General features: G+C 57.3%; 1 protein-coding gene and 1 long non-coding RNA gene across 2 annotated transcripts; both read left to right on the top strand.

The window, feature by feature from the left end:
• The first annotated feature begins 976 nt into the window (after positions 1-976).
• CDH16 (cadherin 16) lies at positions 977-10609 on the top strand. The gene is made up of 18 exons (XM_028484312.1): positions 977-1065; positions 1326-1383; positions 1505-1756; positions 2184-2339; positions 2410-2548; positions 2908-3066; positions 3858-4054; positions 4689-4811; positions 5006-5156; positions 5399-5626; positions 5709-5785; positions 5860-6048; positions 6150-6391; positions 6943-7076; positions 7883-8125; positions 8255-8362; positions 8689-8805; positions 9590-10609. Exons 1-18 carry the CDS (start codon positions 977-979, stop codon positions 9685-9687), a joined length of 2760 nt encoding a protein of 919 aa, XP_028340113.1. The 3' UTR covers positions 9688-10609.
• Positions 10610-12739: 2130 nt separating this feature from the next.
• On the top strand, positions 12740-19434 carry LOC114484917 (uncharacterized). The gene is made up of 3 exons (XR_003678281.2): positions 12740-12888; positions 13405-13540; positions 18977-19434. It is a non-coding gene; the product is annotated as an uncharacterized lncRNA (long non-coding RNA).
• The last annotated feature ends 2486 nt before the right edge of the window (positions 19435-21920 follow it).

A 21920-nucleotide genomic window follows, 5' to 3' on the forward strand; every position in this document is an offset into this window, starting at 1 on the left:
GCCAAGGCAGAGCTGCAGATGCTGGTGCACAGGGGGGAGAAGTTGGAGCGAGTCTGGAGCCACGGAAAAAAAAGCGGTGTCCAAGCCCAGAGGGCTGAGAAGTATCCACTGGGCCGTGTAGGGGTGGGACAAGTGCCAGGTCGATGATCTCCCCACCCCCTGCGGTCGGCGGTCATGGATGCTGAGCAGCCCCCAGCTTTCCAAAGTCAATGAGTAACCTGGGGGGCTGGGCAGGGCCAGGCCTGCTGCTGTGGGCCCAGTGGTGTTTTCCACTCCTGAGCGAGCATGGCTGGCCCGCCTACCTGCTCAAGTGTCCGCCCTGCCCTGTTCCACCCGGTCCGGCCTGGCCAGCACTCCCTGTAGAAAGAGATCTCTCACCTGGCGGCCGGACCAAGGAAGCCAACCTCAGGCACCGGCGGGTGAGAGTCTGGGAGTGGAGGGTGGGCAGGGCTGAGGCTGGTGTTGGTGGTGGGAGAAGGAGAAACACTGCCCTGTCGTCCAGGGAAGAATTCCCGGGAGTGGTTGGCGTGGCTGTCTGTGCTCTGTGCGCCCAGCTCCGCGCTAAGTGCTGGAAAATGCTGAGACGAGGGCAGGGCTCCCGCCCCACGGGGACTCCCTCATGGCTGAAGGATGGCAGTGGGCGGTAGAACAGTCCTGCAGACCCTGAACCACGAGTCCTCTGTTCCAGGAGGAGTTCTCCTGTGGTCAAGTCTTCTGTGACCTTGGTCAGGCTCTGCCCTTCAGGCCTTGCCTGCAACGTGAGGCGACCACAGGAAGTGGCCCTCAGAGTCGTCAGGGTCTTTCGAGCTTCAAACTTTTGTGACTTGGGGTGCTTCTGGGAAATGACCACTTTGGGATCTACAAGCTGGGGAGGCCATGGGGGGGAGGAGACAAAGGTCTGGAGGTGAAACTCCCATGGAGACCCTTGTGGGCACAAGAATGAAGAAATGCAGGGCAGCTGGGCCTGGGGGTCTTGATGGGCCTGGCCAAGGAGCTGGACACTACCCTGCAGGCAATGGGGAGCGGCAGGCCCTTAAAAGGGGAGGAAGAGGAGGCCAGTCTGTCGTGAGGTCCCTCTGGCTATGTGTATGCAATGGGCTCAGGCAGGGGACAAGGGCGGGGGCAGTGTCCAAGTGGGTGGCAGGGGGAGGGGCAGCTCTGAGAGTTGCTGATCCAGCTGAAAAAGGAGGGACCGTTGTACCCCATGGGGCCTGGGGAAGCCATGGCCCCGGGACTGAGGGGGAATGAGGGGAGGAATACTTTCTAGAGGGAGGAACCCTCTTGCCCACCGATCTGGGCTGGATCCTTACTGCCATGTCCCTCAGGCCCATCCTGACCATGGCTCCTGCCTGGCTGTGTCTCCTCTGCCTCTTCATCCCCCAGGTGAGTTGGGCCCTGCTCCTCACCCTCAGATCCTGGCTTTGGTTGGCGCCCTCGCCCCCTACTCTACCTGGACCAGTTGCACTGACTATGGATGGTAGTGTTTGGGGGATGGTGATGAGAGCTGGCTACAGGCCTGTTGTGGGGTCAGGAGGTCAAAGGCCAGGGGGTGGATGGGCTAAGGTATGGCCAGGCCCAGGGAAGGAGCAGAAATCCCCCTCCCTGTCAGGTCCCGACACCCACGGCAGGAAGGTACGTACAGCTTGCTGACGTGGTGAGAATCCTCCCACAGGCTTTCCCCGGGGCCCAGCCTGCAGAGGTGTATGTGGACGTCCCGGAAAACTACGGTGGAAATTTCCCTTTGTACTTGACCAAGGTGAGCCTGAGAGCTGCGTGGGCTGCCCTCCCCCCAAGTCCTGCTTCCCCTACCTCCAGCACTCCTTTCTCTTTCTTGCTCTGGCTTTCTTTCAACCCTGCTTTCTAGACAGTATGTGGTATAGCGTGAATGACTAATACGATTTTAATCCCAGAAGAAAGTAGAGCTTTAAGTTTAAGGATGAGGTGATGGAGGGGGGGTTTCAAGCTTTAGAAAGTAGGGCACGGGGTATAGGGAGCATCAGGCACAGAGGAAAGAGCTCTGGCTTTGAATGTCCACCCTGTTCCTTACTGGCTTTGTGACCTCAGGCAAGTGCCAACGCTCTCTAAGCCTCAGTTTCCCCACATATAAAATGGGGCCATAGGATGGAGGGGGCATCCTCCAGGCCCGGCCCCCACTCCCTTCACCTCTGTTCTCTCCTCGCCAGCTACCGCTGCCCCGTAAGGAGACTGAGGGCCAGATTGTTCTGTCAGGAGACTCAGGCGTGGCAGCTGAGGGCCCCTTTGCTGTGGATCCAGAGACTGGCTTCCTGCTGGTGACCAGGGCCCTGGACCGGGAGGAACAGGCAGAGTACCAGCTACAGGTACGACTGGGCCAGGAGTAGGAGAAAGCCACCAAGGCAAGGTGGGGCACTGACTACCCTTCCCTGCCAGGTCACCCTGGAGACAGAGGATGGACGTGTCTTGTGGGGCCCGCAGCACGTGCTTGTGCATGTGAAGGATGAGAATGACCAGGTGCCCCATTTCTCCCAGGCCATCTACAAAGTTCAGCTGAGCCAGGGCACCAGGCCTGGTGAGTGCCCCAAGCAGCCAGCTCACAGCAAGGTCAGGTGGCCACTGATGGGAGAACAGAGAGTAAAGAGATGACCATAGAGTTGGCATAGGGACAGGGCAGTCAGGGTCCAAGTCGCCCCCTCCCATTTCTGTCCCATCCTGCACCTCCCCTACCGCACTGAGGGTCCACAGGTGAGTTCCATCTACTCTTGGCCTCAGTTTGCTCATCTATGAAGTGGGGTGAAGAGCCATGGCTCACCTTCAGAATCCTGATATGATGATGAATACAGAAGGAAGACCGAGGGAGAGATAAAGGAAGCTTGGGAGACTCTCCCCACCCCTTCACCCCTAATGGTGAGCCCTCTCCACACACACCAGGTGTCCCCTTCTTCTTCCTTGAGGCTTCGGACGGGGATGCGCCAGGCACAGCCAACTCGGATCTTCGATTCCACATCCTGAACCAGGCCCCATCCCAGCCTTCCGCAGATATGTTCCAGCTGGAGCCTCAGCTGGGGGCTCTGGCTCTCAGCCCCGAGGGTGAGCCTGAGCTGGGTGTGAATAGGGTGGAGGGTTGGGAAAAGCTGGGGAAGGTTGCATCTGAGCTGTAGGATGGGTTGGAGCTTGAGAGATAAAGCAGGAGGAAAAAGTATTCCAGCTGGAGAGAGCAGCAAGGCAAAAACATGGGGGGAGGCAGGACCATTCATGGAGAGTTAAGGAATGGTGTGGATGGAAGTACCTCAACCCTACATTCTGCATACTTGGGCCTAAGAGACAAGGATAGGAGAGACCTGAGGGGTTGTGGCCCAGGACGCTGCTGGGAGACCTTGAGACTGATGGCAGGAGAGACCTGGACCTGGGAGTTCAGACCAGAGGCACAGGTTCGGGAAGGAAAGAAAACCCAATCACGCACCCACTCAGCCAGCCACCCATTCATCCATCTACCACGCAAACATACATACAGTCCATCTATCCAACCGTTCATCCACATGCACAAATCCCCATCTTTCTACCCTCTCAAACCCCCATCCATCCACCTAGTCAACTGTCCATTTATCCAACCGGTCATTCACTCATCTACCTATCCACCCGTTTACCGCCCCCCATCCTGGTCATCCACCTATCCAGTCCATCAACCATTCATTGTGTGGACAGATGTGGAAGTGATTTTGCAAACCGTCAAGTCCTGGTCGGATGCTCACAATGGTGCTAAAGGTCCCTCTCATCCATTGGCCAAGAGAGTATCCTGAACACCAGACATATGCTTGGCTTTGTGTTTGGTACCAGGATGCACTGGCCCCCTGCTCAGCTGACCACCCTGCCCCTTCTAGGGAGCACCAGCCTAGATCAGGCTCTGGAGGGGCCATACCAGCTGTTGGTACAGGTCAAGGACATGGGTGACCAGGCCTCGGGCCACCAGGCCACAGCCACCATAGATGTCTCCATAGTAGAAAACACCTGGGTGCCCCCAGACCCTGTCCACCTGGCAGAGAATCTCCAAGTTCCATATCCACACCACATTGCCCAGGTGAGTAAGTGGCTGTTAGCAGCTGAAATAACCCCATAGATGGTGCAGCTGGGCCTGAGTCTCGTGGAGATTTGGCGGGGGTGGGTCTGGGGCTCAACTTGACCCCTGTTCCTCCCCTACCTATGCTCCTTCCTCCACTGTCCCCATCAGTTTTCAAGATGGAGTGAGAGTATCAGGCCCTGGGACCAGGCCCTTAGCTGCTCACCTGCTGTCCTCTGGCAGGCGTGGCTCTGTGCTCTGACCTCCTGAACTGACCCCAGGCTTCCTCAGCAGAACAGCTGCCACCTTCTTGCTGCCATGGGGATTGTCACCCAGGCCAGGAACGTCTCAGTCTCCTCGAGGAATGGCCTGGGGTCAGGTCCAGCCTGAGAGGGCAGAGAACAAAACAACCTGGTCATTCAGGCACTTTGGGCAACATCCAGGCTTGGACCAGGGCAAGGCCACCGTGGAGTTGTCACAAGTGCCCCGAAAGAAAAGGACCCTACCTGGACTCCAGAGAGGGCAGCAACTTGCCTGGGGTCACAAAACAGTTGGGGCCCAGGCTCCCTACCCAGGAACAGTTGGAATATAAGGGCTGACATGGGCTATTCCTGCCCCTCGTCCTGGGGGCCCTCATTCTGTGTCCCCCTCCCAGGTACATTGGAGTGGGGGCGATGTACATTATCACCTGGAGAGCCAGCCCCTTGGACCCTTTGATGTGGACAAGGAGGGGAAACTCTACGTGACCAGGGAGCTGGACCGAGAAGCCCAGGCTGAGGTGAGGTGAGGGGGAAGCCAGGAGGACAGGCTGAGGGGTGCTTGGTCCCCGTCCAGTGGGCTTCTGGGAGTGTCACATCCCCCACAGGCCCTGAGGCAGAAGAGCTGGAGCTGGCCACCAGAAGGGAACCCAGACCCAGGCCAGGCTGGCGCTGCCCTTGGTCTTCATCTGAAGCCCTCTACTGCCCACTGTAGTACCTGCTCCGGGTGCGGGCGCAGAATACCCGCGGTGAGGACTACACCGAACCTCTGGAGCTGCATGTGGTGGTGATGGATGAGAATGACAACGTGCCTGTCTGCCCCCCACGAGGCCCCGCAATCAGCATGCCTGAGCTCAGCCCCCCAGGTGGGCTGTGGGCCTTGTCAGGGTGGTGGGGGAGGGGTGAAGTCCCTGTGAACTATCCCATCTTGCTCTCCTCTGGGATGGGACCAGCCTCAGGTCTCTATATCAATGTCTCACCCCCAACACATACACACGCACACACACACGCACACACGCGCACGCACACACACACCCAAAGAAGAGTGGGTGAGGTAAGGCCTCGAGGCCTGGCTGTGGTCCCATCCATGTGGGTGCTGTCTTTGCAGGCACCAAGGTGGCTAAGCTTTCGGTAGAGGATGCAGATGCCCCCGGTTCCCCCAATTCCCACATTGTGTATCGGCTGCTGAGCCCTGAGCCCGAGGAGGGGGCAGAGGGGAGAGCTTTCGAGCTGGACTCCACCTCGGGCAGTGTGACACTGGGGGCTGCCCCCCTCCAAGCTGGCCAGAACATCTTGCTTCAGGTGCTGGTCATTGACCTGGGAGGAGCAGAGGGCGGTAAGTGCCCTGAAGGTGCCCAGGGTTCCCTGACCCCTCTGTTCCCACCCTGGCCTCCCCAACATGCCCTCCCCTGCCTCAGGCCTCAGCAGCACCTGTGAGATTGCAGTCACGATCACGGACATCAATGACCATGCCCCTGAGTTCACCACTTCCCAGGTAAGCAGGAACAGGGGAGGACACCCTGAGAAGGTGCTAACGGGGGGGCTCACGGCCCCTCCCCATCTCTCCAGATTGAGCCCCTAAGCCTCCCTGAGGACACAGAGCCTGGGACTCTGGTGACCACACTCATGGCCACTGACGCCGACCTTGAGCCTGCCTTCCGCCTCATGGACTTTGCCATTGAGGCAGGGGATGCGGAGGGAACCTTCGGCCTGGATTGGGAGCCAGACTCTGGTCGTGTCCAGCTGCGACTCCTCAAGGTAAGGGGCTAGGGGTGGGGGAACGGCGCACACATACACACATTCATGCACAGGGTGCCAAGCCGTGGCCCACACAGTGACCCGGGCCCCACTGGTTCCAGAACCTCAGCTATGAGGCAGCTCCAAGTCACAAGTTGGTGGTGGTGGTGCGGAGCGTGGCAGAGCCGGTGGGGCCAGACCCAGGCCCTGGAGCCACAGTCACCGTGACTGTGCTGGTGGAAAGGGTGGTGCCACCCCCTCAGTTGGACCAGGAGAGCTACGAGGCCAGTGTCCCAGTCAGCACCCCCGCTGGCTCCCTCCTGCTGACCATCCGGCCCTCAGACCCCAAGCGCAGTCCCCTCAGGTGAGCCAGAAGCCCAGCCCCTTAGCTGGGCTGGACCACCCCTGCTTCCTCGGGAGGATCCCAGGGCCTCAGAGGGAACTCACATTATCTACAGCCCGCAGTGCTCCTCAAACCATGGTTAATGTGAAGGTTGTGACTGGTGGGGATCAGGGCTGGATGGAGAGGGGTGTTTGGACCCCGTGAGAGCCCAGATGATGCTTCCCCGTACTGTCCTGGACCAGGCCCTCTTCCAGCCGCCCACCCAGACTGCAGCACTGGGTGCTGTTCCCAGGCTCTGGCTCTATCGGGCCCCTTTGTGGGCTGACCTGGGAATAGGGGAATTGAGTCAGGCCCCCCAGGCTCTGAGAGTCCCTCCCTCAGCCACAGTATCTGTGGTTTAAGCCCTGCCCCCCAACGAGTCCCTTAAGCTGGAGGGAGATCACGGGCACTGCTGCTGCCCTCAAGTCACAAAGGGCATGTGGAACTTGGGCAGATCACAGGACCCAGGAGGTCTCTGGGCAAGACCCCATACGTGGTCCCTGCCTCCCCGCCCTATCTTCTTTGGCCCTCAGGTTCTCCCTGGTCAACGACTCAGAGGGCTGGCTCTGCATAGAGGAGGTCTCCGGGGAGGTGCACATAGCCCGGGCCCTGCAGGGTGCCCAGCCTGGGGACATGTACACAGTGCTCGTGGAGGCCCAGGATGCAGGTACGGCCAGGCTGTGGTGGGGGCCTCTGGGAAGGTGAGAAAACCTAAGACAGACAGACAGATAGGCAGGGCCAAGCTTCCTCCCCAGCGCCCTTGCTGGCATCCGCTCTGCTCCAGGCAGGAGGGATGGGCAAGGGGCCGCGGCCTGCATACTTCCCTGAGAAGGCCTGGCCTCTGCCTGCCCTCTCAGACCACCCTTCCCTCCAGACACCTGCCACCCCCCAACCTCAGCCCCGGAGGGCCTCTCAGGGTGTCAGCTTCAGACACAGGCTGGGAGCAGAGGGTGTGGGACTGGGCAGGAGGAGGGAGGGCCAGAGGCTCTCCTGGGGCAGGCGTGCCAGGAGGTGAGCCTGGATGGGGCGCTGAGGCCAGGTGGGGAGGACTCTGAATGCCATTTTGACAGGACGGAGAGCGGGGCCAAGGGCGGGTCCGCCAGGAAGGCAGGTTTCAGCTCTGAGCTGGGCTGTCCTGCGACAGGGGTGAGCACATCTACTGTCAGGGCATTTCCACATTGTTGGGCCCTGGCACCAGGGGCCAGGGTGGGGTGCGGGGGACAGCGAGAACCAGCTCGGCATCCAAAACGGCACAGAAAGGCCTGGCAGCTGTTTGGATAATGAAGGGGGTGAAGTGCATTGTGAGGAAGAGAGAGGGGATGGAGAGGAGGGGGTCGAGGGGAGGGAGGGGGCGTGGAAGGGGACTCACGGGGTGAGACTGATGGGCTGTGGGGAAGGGGACCAGGCCAGGGACTCTGAATTCACCCCACCCCCAGAAGGGCCCAGGCCAGCTCAGCACTACCTCCTCTGCAGATGAGCCAACACTGAGCACCTCTGCGACCCTCGTGATCCACTTCCTGAAGGCCCCTTCGGCCCCAACCCCGACTCTGGCTCCTGTGCCCTCCCGACACCTCTGCACACCCCGCCGGGACCGTGGCGTGGTTGTCGGTGGACCCCGAGGGGACCCTGACCTGGCCGGCGGACACGGTCCCTACAGCTTTGCCCTGGGTCCCAACCCCACGGCGCAGCGGGACTGGCGCCTCCGGGCTCTCAATGGTGTGTAGTGGGGGAAGCAGGGAGGCTGTGGCCAAGGTGGGGAGTGGGTGGTGCTTGGAAGTGAGATGAGGCGGGGCTGGGCCTCGGGGAGCGGGCTAGTGACTCTGATCGCTGCTTATGGTCCCACAGGGTCCCACGCCTACCTCACCCTGGGCCTGCATTGGGTGGAGCCACGCGAACACGTAGTCCCCATAGTTGTCAGCCACCATGACCGGGTGTGGCAGATCCAGGTCCGAGGTGAGGCCGGGCTGGGGTGCAGCCAAGGTCAGGGGCCTGTAGTTCCTGAGGGAACCCCTGGGATGCAGCGGGAGGAGCTGGGCAACACGTCTACAGGCTCATAAGGACAGCAGGTGCCTGTGCACACCTGCATATGTGTGGCTGGGCGCACAGACTGCAGCGCGTGCAGGCACGTGCACAGAGGAGCTTGCATCCCCCTGCCACACCCATGAACACAGCATATGCACCAAAACCCACATACTGGCCAGCTGGGCTGGGCTGAGGGCTCTGAGGAGCTGGGGAGCCCGCCCCCACTGCCCTTACCTTCCTCCCCTGCCTCTCCCCAGTGATCGTGTGTCGCTGCAATGTGGAGGGGCAGTGCATGCGCAAGGTGGGCCGCATGAAGGGCATGCCCACGAAGCTGTCAGCGGTGGGCATCCTCGTGGGCACCCTGATAGCAATAGGTAACGGAGGTTGGCCTCCTGTGTGGGGGAGGGCAACGGTGGCTGGAGCCACAGCCTCCGGATAAACGGTGCCCCGTCCCATGGTGTCCCCACAGGGATGGAGAAGGAGCCCCCCAACTCTTCTAGTCATTATGCTGTTGCCTCCTGTTATCATAGTCAAGATCATCCTCATTGATAACTGTTACTGCTACGCATTAACTGTGTATCAGGTCTTACGCCAAGCATAGGATTATTGCGTTGAATCCTCCCTACAACCCTGTGGTGCTGGCATTTCCCCATTTTCCAGATGAGGTCACTGATGCTCAGAGAGGTTAAGTGATTTGTCTGGGGTTACACAGCCAGGGTGTGGCAGAGCCCAGCTCTTTCCAGCCTAACTCTTTCAGTCCAAGCCTCCCTCTCTATCCCCTTTGTTTCTTTAGCCCCCTAAATTTTTTTCCTGGCTGGTTTTCTTTGCTGGTTCTAGCACCTTGCTACGGTGTGCCTTTCTCTCAGAGGTCCGTGGGAACAACTCACTGGCTCCCAGATGATCCCCACCCAAACTGTTCCCCAGAGAAAGGGACCTTGGAGGCTGGGGTGTTCTGGGTCTGGTGAGGGCTGAGCAGGCCAAGCAGTCAGGCTCCTTTAGGCACCAGAACCACAGAGTCATACCCAGCCCAGCCTTGGGGATGCTGTCTAGGAAACTTTGCTTCCTTATGAAGTCAATACCAATAGCAAGGAGTCCCTAGTGATAGACAAGTCCTATGACCCTTTCGGAGGGCTGATCTATCCCTCTCCGGCCCCTCAGGCATCTTCCTCATCCTCATCTTCACCCACTTGACCCTGGCGAGGAAGAAGGACCTAGATCAGCCAGTAGACAGTGTGCCCCTGAAGGCGGCGGTTTAAATGGTCCAGGCAGCCCCTGCTGGGAACTTGGCCTCTGGCTCCATCTGAATCCACTGAGAGATGGCCCAGCACTCCAGATCCACGAGGGCCAGGACAGGGCAGAAGCCCCTTCACCTGCCCTAGGCTGGAGGCAACATCACCAGACGTATCTGCAGAGCCTGCACACTGACTAAATGGGCTGCCCATGGGAGCACTTCATATGGCTCACGTTTGTCCAATAATAAAGCCTCGGAGAACTGGGCATGGGTCCTAAAGGACTGTGGGCCCATGTCCAGGTGTCCATGTGCGTGTGTGCATTATCCATGTCCACGTGCCCTTTCATCCCTTCTCCATCTCCTGCTGCACAGCAAGGGTGTGGGGGCTTGAGGGATGAGCCTGCCGTCCCCTGCGGGGAAAGACACAGGGGCATCATATGGGCTCTTGGTGAGATCTTGAGGCTAGAGCAAGGTGGGTCATTTCTGTGGGCATTCGGAGAACACTGGCTGCAGGTCCTGCATGGGTTAACTGTCCAGGAGATGGTTGAGGAGGGTGTCCCTGAGAGTGTCATTTCTGTGTTTGCCTGGATATCATCTTTGCTCTGGGGGGTGCACCTTGTGAGTCCATGTCCTGTACTCGCGCGTGAGCATACTCGTGTCCCTGTATATGAGTCATCTGCACACAGGGGTGGGCAGAGGTCCCTCAGTCTCAGCAGGGGTCTGGGTAGGAATCGTGAGGGCCTGGGTAGGAATCCTCAGGGCCCCATGGAGCTGGAACAGGAGAGGTGAGGCTGGGGATCGGTCTCTCTGTACCCATGCTGGGCCCAAGGCACCTTTGGGTTTTACACACAGGCTGGTGACTGCATGGGGAGTCTGCAAAAAGAGAAGGGGGAATTATTCAGATGGACACCGCTGGGGTGGGAGAGGAACCCTCGTGGCTCACCCTGCCCCTGCCCCAGGTGAACCCCTTCCCCCGGCTGAAGATTAAGCCATGGCCCTGGTGCTAAGCCCTGACCACATCTCCAGACTGACCTCTAATCCCTGACCCTTGACTGACCCCAGACACATGCTGATCCCCCACGCCTTCATCCCAACGGTCTCTGGGGAGCCGGGGTGGGACTTGTTGTCCCAGGCACCCTGAGCTGATGATGGTAAATCACGGGGAAGGGAGAAAAACAACCTCATTGGGGCCCAGGCCCTATTTTTAGGAGATAATCTCTTCACTCCTGGCAGATTCTGTGGGATGGAGGCCAACCCCAGCCAAGAGAGATGGGGCAGGCATCCTGGCTGGCCTGGGGGAGCGTGGGAAACTCAGCCTGGATCCCCAGCCCAGGGAGAGACCCTGAGGCTGATACCAGCCACTCTGGGCCCAGGTCCCCTCTCCCCACCCACAGCCCCATCCGCCACGGGAGGCTCTGCTGACTACTGTGGTCCACCAGAGCTTCCTGCCCCTCTCCTAGGATCCTCTGCTTGGCCTGTACCCACTCAGAAGTCTTCAGGGTGCAAAGTTCTTCGAAAGCAGATCTCATCTAATCTTTCCGTCAACCTACGAGGGCCGGTTTATTGGCCCCATTTTCCAGGGAAGGATCTTGAAGGTCAGGGAGATTAAGGGCTGCAGCTGGCAGTCTTAGAAGCAGGGCACAATGTGAGACTGTCTTGTCAAGGTTTATCTTACCTCTCCAGCAGTGTCCGCAGCCTTCAGCTGGGCTCTGCTCCCCTGAGATCCCCCAGAAGAGCCTTAGAGATCACCCAGGCCAGCAACTTCTAATCAAGTTGGAAAAGTAAACCACAAAGAGGTGGGGAGACCTTCCCAAATTCATCCAGCCAGTGGGATGCAGCACCTGAGCTGGAACCTTGGAATCACCTGCTTTCTGGGTCCTTGTTCTGGATAGATAGATAGGCTGATAGGTGGGTGAGTGGATGCGTGGATGGATGGGTGGGTTGGTGGATGATGGATGGGTAGATGGGTAGATGGATGGATAGGTGGGGGGGGGGTAAGTGGATGGATGTATGGGATGGTAAGCAGGTAGCTGGGACCCCAGCCAAGGAAAGGATGGATGACAGGATACCAGGGCATATTAAGGCATCTGCCCCAATTTGAGGGTTCCTTTCTTAAGCCTCCAGACCTCAAAATACTTTCTGCTTGTGGGGCTGACAACAGGGTCCACAATCCCCAGTTTTCCTGAGCATTTGTGGACATAAGCCTCTCCTGCAATCCTCAGCCCCTTCGATAGAGGAAAGTGAGGGTCATAGAGGGGCGTGGCTTCTCCTGGGTCTCAGAGGGAGAGGAACAAGAAGCTGGTGCTTGTTTGTGGGCTTGGCGGTAGGTCAGCAAGTGCTTGTGCAGATTCGCGCTAGTGAGGCTGGCCTCACTCTGCAGGCGGCGGGGCCTGGACCCTGCGAGGGCAAAGTGGAGGATAACTGGAGGCTCAGTGTGGGCAGAAGAACACGGGATTCATGCTCTGCCTCATCCTTGCTGTGCGTTCCCAGGTGAGTCTCTTTACCTCTCTGAGCCTCGGTTTATTTGTTGATAAAATGGGCCTGGCTCAGATGGAGTTGTTGAGAAAACTACGCAAGATAATCCCCCAAAAATGTGTAGCACGATGCCGGGCACACAGCAGGAGCTCAATCAACATGGCTTTCCCTGGTCCATGGACTGTGGGGAGGACTTACCTCAGATGTCTATAGCCACAGACTCTCACACACTCCCCATAGGCCCCATGGGCCCAGGCTTTTGCGGGGCGGAGTGTGGAGAGGGGCCCCAACTCCAGCTCTCACACGGCCCTGGGAAGACATCTGCCTCCAGCCTTGGCTCCTTGCCAGCTCCAAGGCTCTCTCTGGGTGACGCTGAGGGTTCTCATGGGGTTCAGACTTGTCTGGAGACTCCCCCGGTGCGGAGCTCATGGTCTCCCTCTCCCAGGCTCCTTCCAGAGGCACAGGGCCAGATCAAAGGGACCCAGCACTGAGGATTGGGAGGCGGGCTTGGAAAGAATGTAAACATGAGGATATTTTTAAACATTTTCCAGCTCCAGAGATTAGGGCTCTTGAAGCAAGAGGCCCAGAGGTCAGTCCGGCCCTTGCTCACAAGGGAAGAAACAGCCTTGGGACCTCAGAGACCCCCACCCCACTCACATCCACCAATACCCATCCTAAGACTCTAGCTTGGGCCTCAGGGCAGGAGTTCTTCCTCTGATCTCACCTCCAGACGTCCTGCTGCTGCTGTGGGGTAATGTGTTTCTAATGAGGGGGCCTCAGGGACACGTGAGGACCCAAAGGGTTGAGGGGTTTTGGGGGCCTACCTGAGAGCTAGTGCTAAGAGACTGAGCCTGGAGACCCCATGGCAGCCCTGTCACTCCATCAGGTGTGCGTGTGTGCCTGTGTGCACACGCATGTGTCTATGGGTGTGTAAGTGTGCGTTAAACTCTAGGCTGCGTGGTGTAAGCATGCGAGGAACCCATCCCAGCCCCTTCCTTCTTCCCCCTCCCTAGCATCCCTGGCCCCTTCCCCACGGGACTCCTTGGGTCAGCGGGAGACATGGGGCGGTGGGCGGGAGGTAGGCTTGAGGGTCAAGGAGAAGAGAACAGGGAAGATGAGGAGAGCAAGAGTGCTGGGAGGGGTGAGGAGGCTGGGGGAGGAGCTGGGTCCAGGTCTGAGCCATGCAGTGAGTCAGGCTGTGAGAGCTTCAGGGGCCACCGATCTGGGGACTGGAGAACTCAGCCTCATCTCCCTTAATTACCCCCAGGTGTCACAGTGACTCAGGAACTTGGATGCAAGCCTCCTTAGATCTCCCTGCTTCAGATGTCGTGGTGATGCTCATCCTGGGTTCCATGACAACAGCCTCTTCCCTCAGAGTGATGCAGCCACCCTTGCACACCCAGGTGATGCAGCGGAGCACACACAGGAGTGTCACAGGGAGACTCATAGAGGGGACTCAGCCACAACACGTGCCATATCCCAGGGACTCCCATACCCTTACCCCATCCACATCCCCACTGACCAGGAAGTCAAAGGGTCGGAGTTCACATGGGCACTCAGGAGATGCCAGGCAGCAGGTACCAGGACAACAAGGGCCCCTAGCATGTTGAGAGGACTTGCTGGCCATTTTCCATGCTTCAGGGGGCTGCTGTGCTACCTTACCCTGCTTCTCGGCCCAGAGAGGGACAGTGTCCGGCTCCAGGTCACACAGCTCGTCGGTGGAGGGCAGGGCTCAGGCCCCAGGCCAGGATCCACAAGGCAGTGTGCTCCCCTCCACGTCCCTTCCACTGAGGCAGCAGGGGAAGAGGATGAGGCTTGGTGCTTTATCATAAGGTGCGGTGGGACTTAAGGACAATGGGTGGGAGGTGGCGAATGAGTCTGATAGGAAGAGGGAGCTGGAGACTTGTCCTCAATCTGCGGGCCAGAGCTGCCTGCCTGAAGCTGTTGCTGTGCTGTCCCTGTGTACATGCCCACTCAGCAGGGCTGTTGCTATTCTTACCCACTTGGTGGTGGCAGCAGGGTCAGAGATAGTGGCTAGGTGGGAGCGAGTCATGAGCACCAGTCCCTTATCGGACACGTTCCCTGGAAACTTGGCAGGGGCTTCCAGGCTCTGGGAGCCTGGGCAGGGCGGGTGAGGTAGTCACAGGGACAGGGTGGGGGGATGGGCTCACTCGGAACAAGGCCCTGTGCCAGCTCAGCTATCTCTCCTACAGCTAGGCAAGTTCCCATCAGAATTGGCCAGGGGTTTCCAGTGGAATTTCTTCCCATGTGGTCATTAAGACCCTCAAGTCATCCTTAGCTTCCTACCCAGTCCACCCCAGAATGGACCACCTCTGAGCTTTCAATGCCCGAGAAGGTAAGGTGTTGGTTTCCCCAGCGAGGCTGTAGGCAGGGGCCACATTTACAGGGAGAGCACTGTACTGTGAGCCACAGGGGCCCAGGCTGACCGCTGTCCTGCCCACTTTCTAGCTGTGTGACCTTGGGTAAGTCACTTCCCTTCTCTGAACTTCTGTTTCCTTACCATTTCCGGGGCTGTTGTAGGGATGACGAAGTCCAACAGTCAGGAAGGTGGACTGAGGGCTGCAAATACGTGTGTGTCTCTGCACACGGCCAGGATGGGGAGAGGGAGACACGTGGGTTCCCCACCTTGGAGACTCCCGCCCCATGGATTTTCCATTGGCACGTCGGCACCCTCTCCCCAAAATAGTCCCTACGAGCCGTATGCGACAGAGCCCAGACTGAGGGGACTTTTTTTAGCCACCCTTTGATTGTCAGCTCTTGAGCAGCCGCTATTTTGAGCCCCAACGCCTAAAGGAGCAGGGCCAAGTGAGGGCTGGGGTCAGCTCAGTGGGTCTGGCTGGCTCCCCGAAGGCATCCCCGAGGGGGCCAGCCATGCCCTCGCAGGCCCAGCGCTGCTGGCAAGGAGAACACAGCATCCCCTGTGTATTGGGCCTGAGGGCTCAGTAGTCCACCTCCAGGGAAGCTGCAGACCTGGCAAAAACCATCCTCATTTATGGCACTCACCCCACAGGCCACTGGCCGTGGCTCCCGAGAGAAGAGCACGTTGTAGGGATTAACTGAGATAACACAAGCAAAACCCTTACTTAGCACAGGGGCTGACACGTAATTGGCCCTCAAAAAATGGGAATAGCTAGTATTATTATTGTCATCACAGCTACAGTCATTCTTGGTTTTGTTGTTACAGTAACATTTTTACCAGGTTTCCTTCTAGTCTTTTTTCTGTGCCTTTATCTTATGTCACTGAGTTCAGGGCACAAAACTCCTCCCCCCTCCACACACTTGATTTCAGCAGAAAGGAGTCCATAAGTCTGCTGGGGTACCTCTCTCTGCATCTCTGGGCTCCACTCCCAGGGATCACCCCTCTATAAATAGTCTTTGGGGTCCATGACCCCTAAGACTGTACTTGACCTTCCAGAGTGTCTATGGTATGCCCATAGCTTCTGTCATCTCCTCAAATGTCATCAACCACTGCCCCATAGGATTCCAGGGCTCCAGAATCTGAAAGTTAAGTTTAGGAGCTGGTTTCCCAGATGGCTCCTGAACCTGGATTCTAGAACTCTCTGGCTAACACTTAAGGAAATGGGGCTTGTTTCCACAGATAGATGTGAGAAAGAATTTTCTGGCTGTTCAGGTGCATAAGATTAAGCAATGGATCATGAGGACAAATGATCCATTTGTCAGTTTCCTAGTCTTTGTCCGGGTCGGGGGAGGGTGTGGGCTGCCAGGAAGAAGGGATGGGGGTAGGAAGACAGATTCTGGAACGTGTCTGGGCAGGGCAAGACAGGGAGCGTGGCTGAGCCAGGCCTCCGCCTTCCCCACTGGGGTCATTTCCCAGCAGGGCAGCAAGGTCAGCCGGGACTGGGGAGTCATACGTTTTACCCTCACCCCAAGGGGTTACTGCGCAAGGTGAGACTTCCTTGTTACCCGAAGGACAAAAATAGATCCCAGGTGATGGTCTGTGATCCATGCCCAGAACCACCAAGGTTATTCTGAGAGTGGCAGGCACAGGGCCAGCCCAGGCTCAGTCAAATGGGACTGAGCTGGAAGTGGCATCCTCAGCCTGCAGGCTGTCCCTGCCATTTTGGGAATCCTGAATGGGGTGGGGGGACTGGAGCCATAAGCAGGCCGGCCCACGATAGGTGGGCTTAGATAGAATTCTGACTTGGCCATGTGACCTTGGGCAAGCCACTTGGTATCTCCCAGCGTCAGCTTCCTTGTCAAACGATGGGGACCTTGATCCCTGCTTCTCAGGGTGGTTGAGAGAACGCTGTGAAGCTGACAGATGGTGCTCAATAAGTGCATGAATCTCCACTTCAGCTGTCCTAGAATCCAGAGACGGGACTTCCCTGGCAGTCCGGTGGTTAGGACTCCACACTTCTACCGCAGGGGGCATGAGTTTGACCCCTGGTTGGGGAACTAAGATCCCACATGCCGCGTGGCACGGCTTAAAAAAAAAAAAAGAATCCAGAGAAGACAAGGGCGTTGCCTGTGTAGCTCCGCCACCAAAACGCCCCTTCCCCGCCAATCTGAAGGAACCGGAGTCAGGCACAAAAGCACATTTCTGGAAGGGCCAGTGGGGATTTTCCAGGAACAACTCCATCCAGCTGGAGAATTCCATTTCTGGCCCTGCTGCCCAGGGCTCAGGCTAAGGAGGGCACGCTCTGGCTCATTCCAGTTCTGCCCAGTTCCTGCTCCTCGCCTGCAAAGCCCAGATCAGGGTGTCCCACACTATTCTCTTGCTGTTTGCTCTGGAGCGTGAGGGACCTGAGGTTCTGAGGTCCCCCTTGGAGCCCTGACACAGAACAGTGCTGGGCACGCAATTGGTCCTCTCCTGACCCCCCACCCCTTCCTGGGGTCCTCCCTTTCCTTCATCCAACATGTCTTAGCGTTTTCCATGGAGCCAGCCCCTGACCTCGGGGTCACCCCCGATGAACACGGACAAGCCGTTATGATGGACACTGACCTGGGGGACAGGTGGCACCTGACCCAGCTCAGGGGTGGAGGTGACCCAGGCAGCTGGAGTGGGGAAGTGTAGCCAGTTTGGGACAGCTGCCTGGGCAGAGGCTCAGAGGGTTAAGACTTACTGGGATGTTTCCGTGAAGCATGTTTCCGTGAAGGAGAATGGGTTTGAGGGAGTCGGGTGGGCATTGAGGTCCAGGTGGGAGCTGAACTGAACTCATTTATTTACTGAGCTGGAACTGGACCCCAGTCCCCTTCCCAGTCCAGGCCTCTCCCCTCCACAGCTACCCGCACGAACCTGGGTTTGTCGAGAAACGGGGGGAGTCCTCTCAGGGGAAGGCCAGACTGGCAAGTAGGAATCTCAAGACATAACAGGGCATTAAAGCTGGGCCTAAGGGGACGCAGCTCAGCTCACCACAAGGGATATTCCACCCTCTAGGATATTCCTGCACCCACAAAATGCACTTTCTGCCCAGAAAGGTCCCTGTGGAGTGACAGGACACTCAGATCTGCTGGGAGCAAAGCTCTTGTAGAGTCCCAGCTGGGCCTCATGGACCCCTAGACCCATCCTGCCATTTTATCACAACTTCAGCCCAGCACCTGTGCCGTATCCAGCTTCGGCCACCGCTCCGCCCCTCGGGACGGGAACACGGTCCCCCCCCACACTGAAGGCTGGCGCCAAGGTTTATGATCCAGCACAAAAGACGCTGAGAGCCACAAGGGTGGAAAAAGTTAGCCAGTTCTAAATCAGCCAGTCTTTGGGTGATCTCATCCCCTTCCCAATATAGTCGCAGTCCCCTCCCCCATGAACCAGCCCCTGGCCAATGCAGTTATTCACGAGGGATCTGGTGGAGGTGGAGGGGCGGACTGCGTGTGTGTGTGTGTGTGTGTGTGTGTGTGTGAGAGTCCTGGGGGGAGGGATTTCAACTTGGGGTTGTACTGTACATTCTGTTTTGCAATCTGATTTCCTATCCCCTCATTTACAGAATTTACATTTAGTAGTTTTCCTGTCAAATAATAAAGATCTTCCATCATCACTTTATTTTTTCACTATCACTTTTAAAGTCCACCAGGATGGATGTGCTAGAATCTCTTTGTCCAGTATGCAGAGGAAGGACATGTCAGCGGTGTCCAGTTTCTCTTTCTTACGAATACCAGTGCTAACCATTTTTGTTCAAACCCCTTTGTACAGTTGCCTGATCCTCCCTCCCTCCCTCCCTCCCTCCCTCCCTCTCTGTCTGTCTGTCTCTCTCTTTCTGATAAATTCTAACAGGTGCTGGGTGAGAGAACAGGCTTCACTGTATGACTGATGAGTTCTGAACCCTCCCCTAAGCCAGAGGTGCCAGGCCCAGGGCAGGGAGAGGATCCGAGACCAATCCAGGGCCATGGGGTCAGGGGAACAGGGCAGGCTGTGGTCTGCTGGTGCCTCCTGCTGCTCAAAGCCAGCCTCCACCCCTAGCTTCCACCTGCTCTTGCCTTCCCAACCCCATAGGCCAGACTGACTGGGGACGCAGAAAAAGGCCATATACGAGGTCTGTCCTGTGTTGTATTCACATAGTCCCACCCCAGGCACAAGGGGACCCCACAGTCCATCCAGTTCTCGTCTTGCCAAGTACTCCCCGCAGCTTCTGCTAGAATGCTTCTATGGACCAAGAGCTTACTCCATCCTGCCAGGCTTTTGGGGGGCAGACAGGGCATTTTTTAAAAAATCAGATGAGTAGATATTCAACAGAATTGCATGGTCTCTTAGCAATTGCACGAAAGCTACATGGAAGCTTTGGAGACAAGCACCAGGGTTTGAAACTCAGCTCTGCATTTACTAGTTTTATGACCTTGGGCACATAATTTTACCCCTCCAGGTTCAGTTTCATCATCTGCAAAATGGGTTCATAATACTTGCTTCATATGGTTGCGAGGACAAGGGATTGGCTCTTGTGATTATGGAGGTTAAGTCCCACCATCTGCTGTGCAAGCTGGAGGCTCAGGAAAGCCAGTGGTGTGGTTCCAGTCCAAATCCAAAGGCCTACGAACCAGAGGAGCCAAGGATGTAAGTCCCAGTCAGATTCCAAAGGCCTGAGATGTCCGAGGTCAGAAGATGGATGTCCCAGCTCAACAGAGAGCAACTTTCCTCTTCCTTCCACTTTTTTGTTCTATCCCAGCCCTCAATGGATTAGATGATGTCCACCCACTTCTTTACTCAGTCTACTGATTAAAATGCTAATCTCTTCTGGAAACACCCTCACAGATGTGGACCTTAAAACCCTTACCTTAAACCACAGCCAGGAATAAGAGGTGGAGGGTTCTAGGCTATATCCCAGAGGTGACAGGGCGCTGGCCTGACCCTTAGAAGAGGTGACTCCAGCTTGTGGGGTAAGACAAAGACCGCTTTCTCTTTTCTCACTCCTTCCTCTATGTGTGACTGTCGTGCCCGCACACCTGGCGAGGAGGATTCTGAGCCTTCCCCCAAGGGTGATGGTTTGGAGCAGAGGTGTGACACTGTCAGATTTGAGTCTGACCAAGGCAGCTCTGATAGCTGTATGCTGGGAGGGGTTGACAAGAGGGGGCATCTATTGTTTGGGGGTGGAGGAGGGTAAAGGTGGTTTGGACCATTCTTGGGGCTGGGACAGGTGGTGGGCGGGAGGGAGTGAACCCCAAAGCTGCTGGGGTGGGAGAGGGGCTGTGGGACTGGCTGCAGGGAGCGGAGCGTGGAGGTGGGAAGGGTTCAGAGGTGTGGGGCAGTCCCCAGAAAGGAACACCCACAGTGGGGGAGACCAGAAAAGGTGGCAGCCAACCCCTCGCCTCTCTTGGGATCCCAACAGCCCCTTCCCCACAAGGCAGGGTTGTGTGACCGCAGGACAGGGTCCTTCCCCTCCTACCACCCACTCTTTCAAGCCGCAAGGACATCCAGGGTCAGGTGAGGCTCCCGGAAGGGTGTTCCTGGCCGCAGTCCCTGGACACCCTGCTCCACCTGGGCGTGAGCCTTAGGGCCTCGTTTTCTCTGGAACACTTTCCTCCCACTCCTGCTGCAGCTGACGCCAACGTGGCTCGATGGTGACATCTAGAGGCAGCCACCCGCCTCATGTTGCTTGACCACAGCATCCCACAGCAAAGGCCTGTGCCATCAGGGCTCCACGTTGGTGTTCCTGTCATGCCATCCTCAGATTTAGAAACCAAGCCACCAGGCAGAGCTCTGAAGAGGTCTAGCTCCTCCACCCTTCCCTGCCAAAGCCCAGTGTGTGGTCAGCAAGGCCCCTGGAACCCCAAGTCAGCCTGTGGACACCCTCCCCTTCCACAACCAAGGAGCATCTTGGCTTATTGATGACATTCCCCCGTCCCCCCACCCACTGCTCTGCTTTGTTTCAGAGGAAGGGTCATCCCAGCAGCTCAGCTCTCACAAAGCCAACTTCTCATCTCTACCTCACTGTCTAGGCCCATCCTGTGTCCTGAGTCCCACGTGAGAATACCCAATGGCCCTCATCTTTCCTTAGTGAGCTTTTTAGCTAATTGTTCATTTTCATCCATCCACGCCCACGGTCTTTTCTGGGTCTGGACACTCCTCACCTGCCTCTCCTCACTTCCATGCCACCCACTCAGTTTTCCTCCTACTTCTCTGGTCTCTCTTTTGCTGGTTCCTCTCTATCTGCTCCTCCCTTGATCATCCATTCATCCATCCATCCATCCATCCATCCATCCATCCATCCACCCATCCATCCACCCATCTGCCCCCCATCCCTCCTTATTCATTGTACAGTCAGTAAGGCAGGGGGCTAAGCCTGACATTACAGGGATGAGGGTGGGGAGGAGAAAAACAAGGACAAATGCCCAGCAGCACCTGGTGGCAACACCGCAGGGAAAGTGGGGGAATTGAGGTGAGACTTTCTGCGTTGCCCCCACCCCACTCCGTGCTGATGAAGAGCAAGCCATGTCCTCTCTGAGGTCGCTGCGTGGCCTTGTCCACTTCCCCATTCCCAGAGATCACCCGAGGGGCTCCTTCTTGCCCTCTCAGCCACTTTTGGCCAGCTCCCCCTCAACCTTCACTATAACGCTTGCCCCTACTTCCACAATATCCCCAGAGCCCGTCCCAGACCCCCGGGCTGGCCCTTCCCCGTCCCCACTGTGCCCAGTGTCATGAGCCAATCCCTGGACAGCTCTGCATGCCCGGCCCCGGGGCCACACAAGGTGTTTGCAGGTGAACTGGACAGAGCAGCAGCCCATGGCAGACATTCCTTCTATTCATCTGCTGCGCGGAGAATGGCGCTGTGAAGCCTCACACCTCAGATGGGACTCGAACCCACAATCTTCCAACTGAAAACCACAACTCGTCTCAGGACTTAACGAAACTCAGGTTCTTTATGTCTCGGCGCAGAAGTAATTCAGCAAGAGGCAAAGTGACAGGTAAGAAGTAAATTTATTAATATCCTTTGTAAAGAGGTTGCAGGAAAATGGGGCCTGAGAGGATGGTCATGTCCCAGGTCTCTGTCGAGTTCCTGGGACGGGCTGCCAAGTGAGGGTCCTTGGCTTCATGCAGGGGAGAATTCAAGAGCTAGCGAGCCGTAGTAAAGTGAAAGCAGAGATACACATTTCAATAGGCAGAAGGTGAGGGGGCCCCGAAATATGGGGTGGTTAGTTTTTTGGTTTGGGTTTTTTTTAAATTTATTTTATTTATTATTTATTTTTGGCTGCGTTGGGTCTTCGTTGCTGCGCGCCTGCTTTCTCTAGTGGCCGTGAGCAGGGGCTTCTCTTCACTGCGGTGCAGGGGCTTCTCATTGCGGTGGCTTCTTATTGTGGAGCACGGGCTCTAGG

Source organism: Physeter macrocephalus, unplaced genomic scaffold (genome assembly GCF_002837175.3).
Source record: "Physeter macrocephalus isolate SW-GA unplaced genomic scaffold, ASM283717v5 random_177, whole genome shotgun sequence".
Classification (NCBI taxonomy): domain Eukaryota; kingdom Metazoa; phylum Chordata; class Mammalia; order Artiodactyla; family Physeteridae; genus Physeter; species Physeter macrocephalus.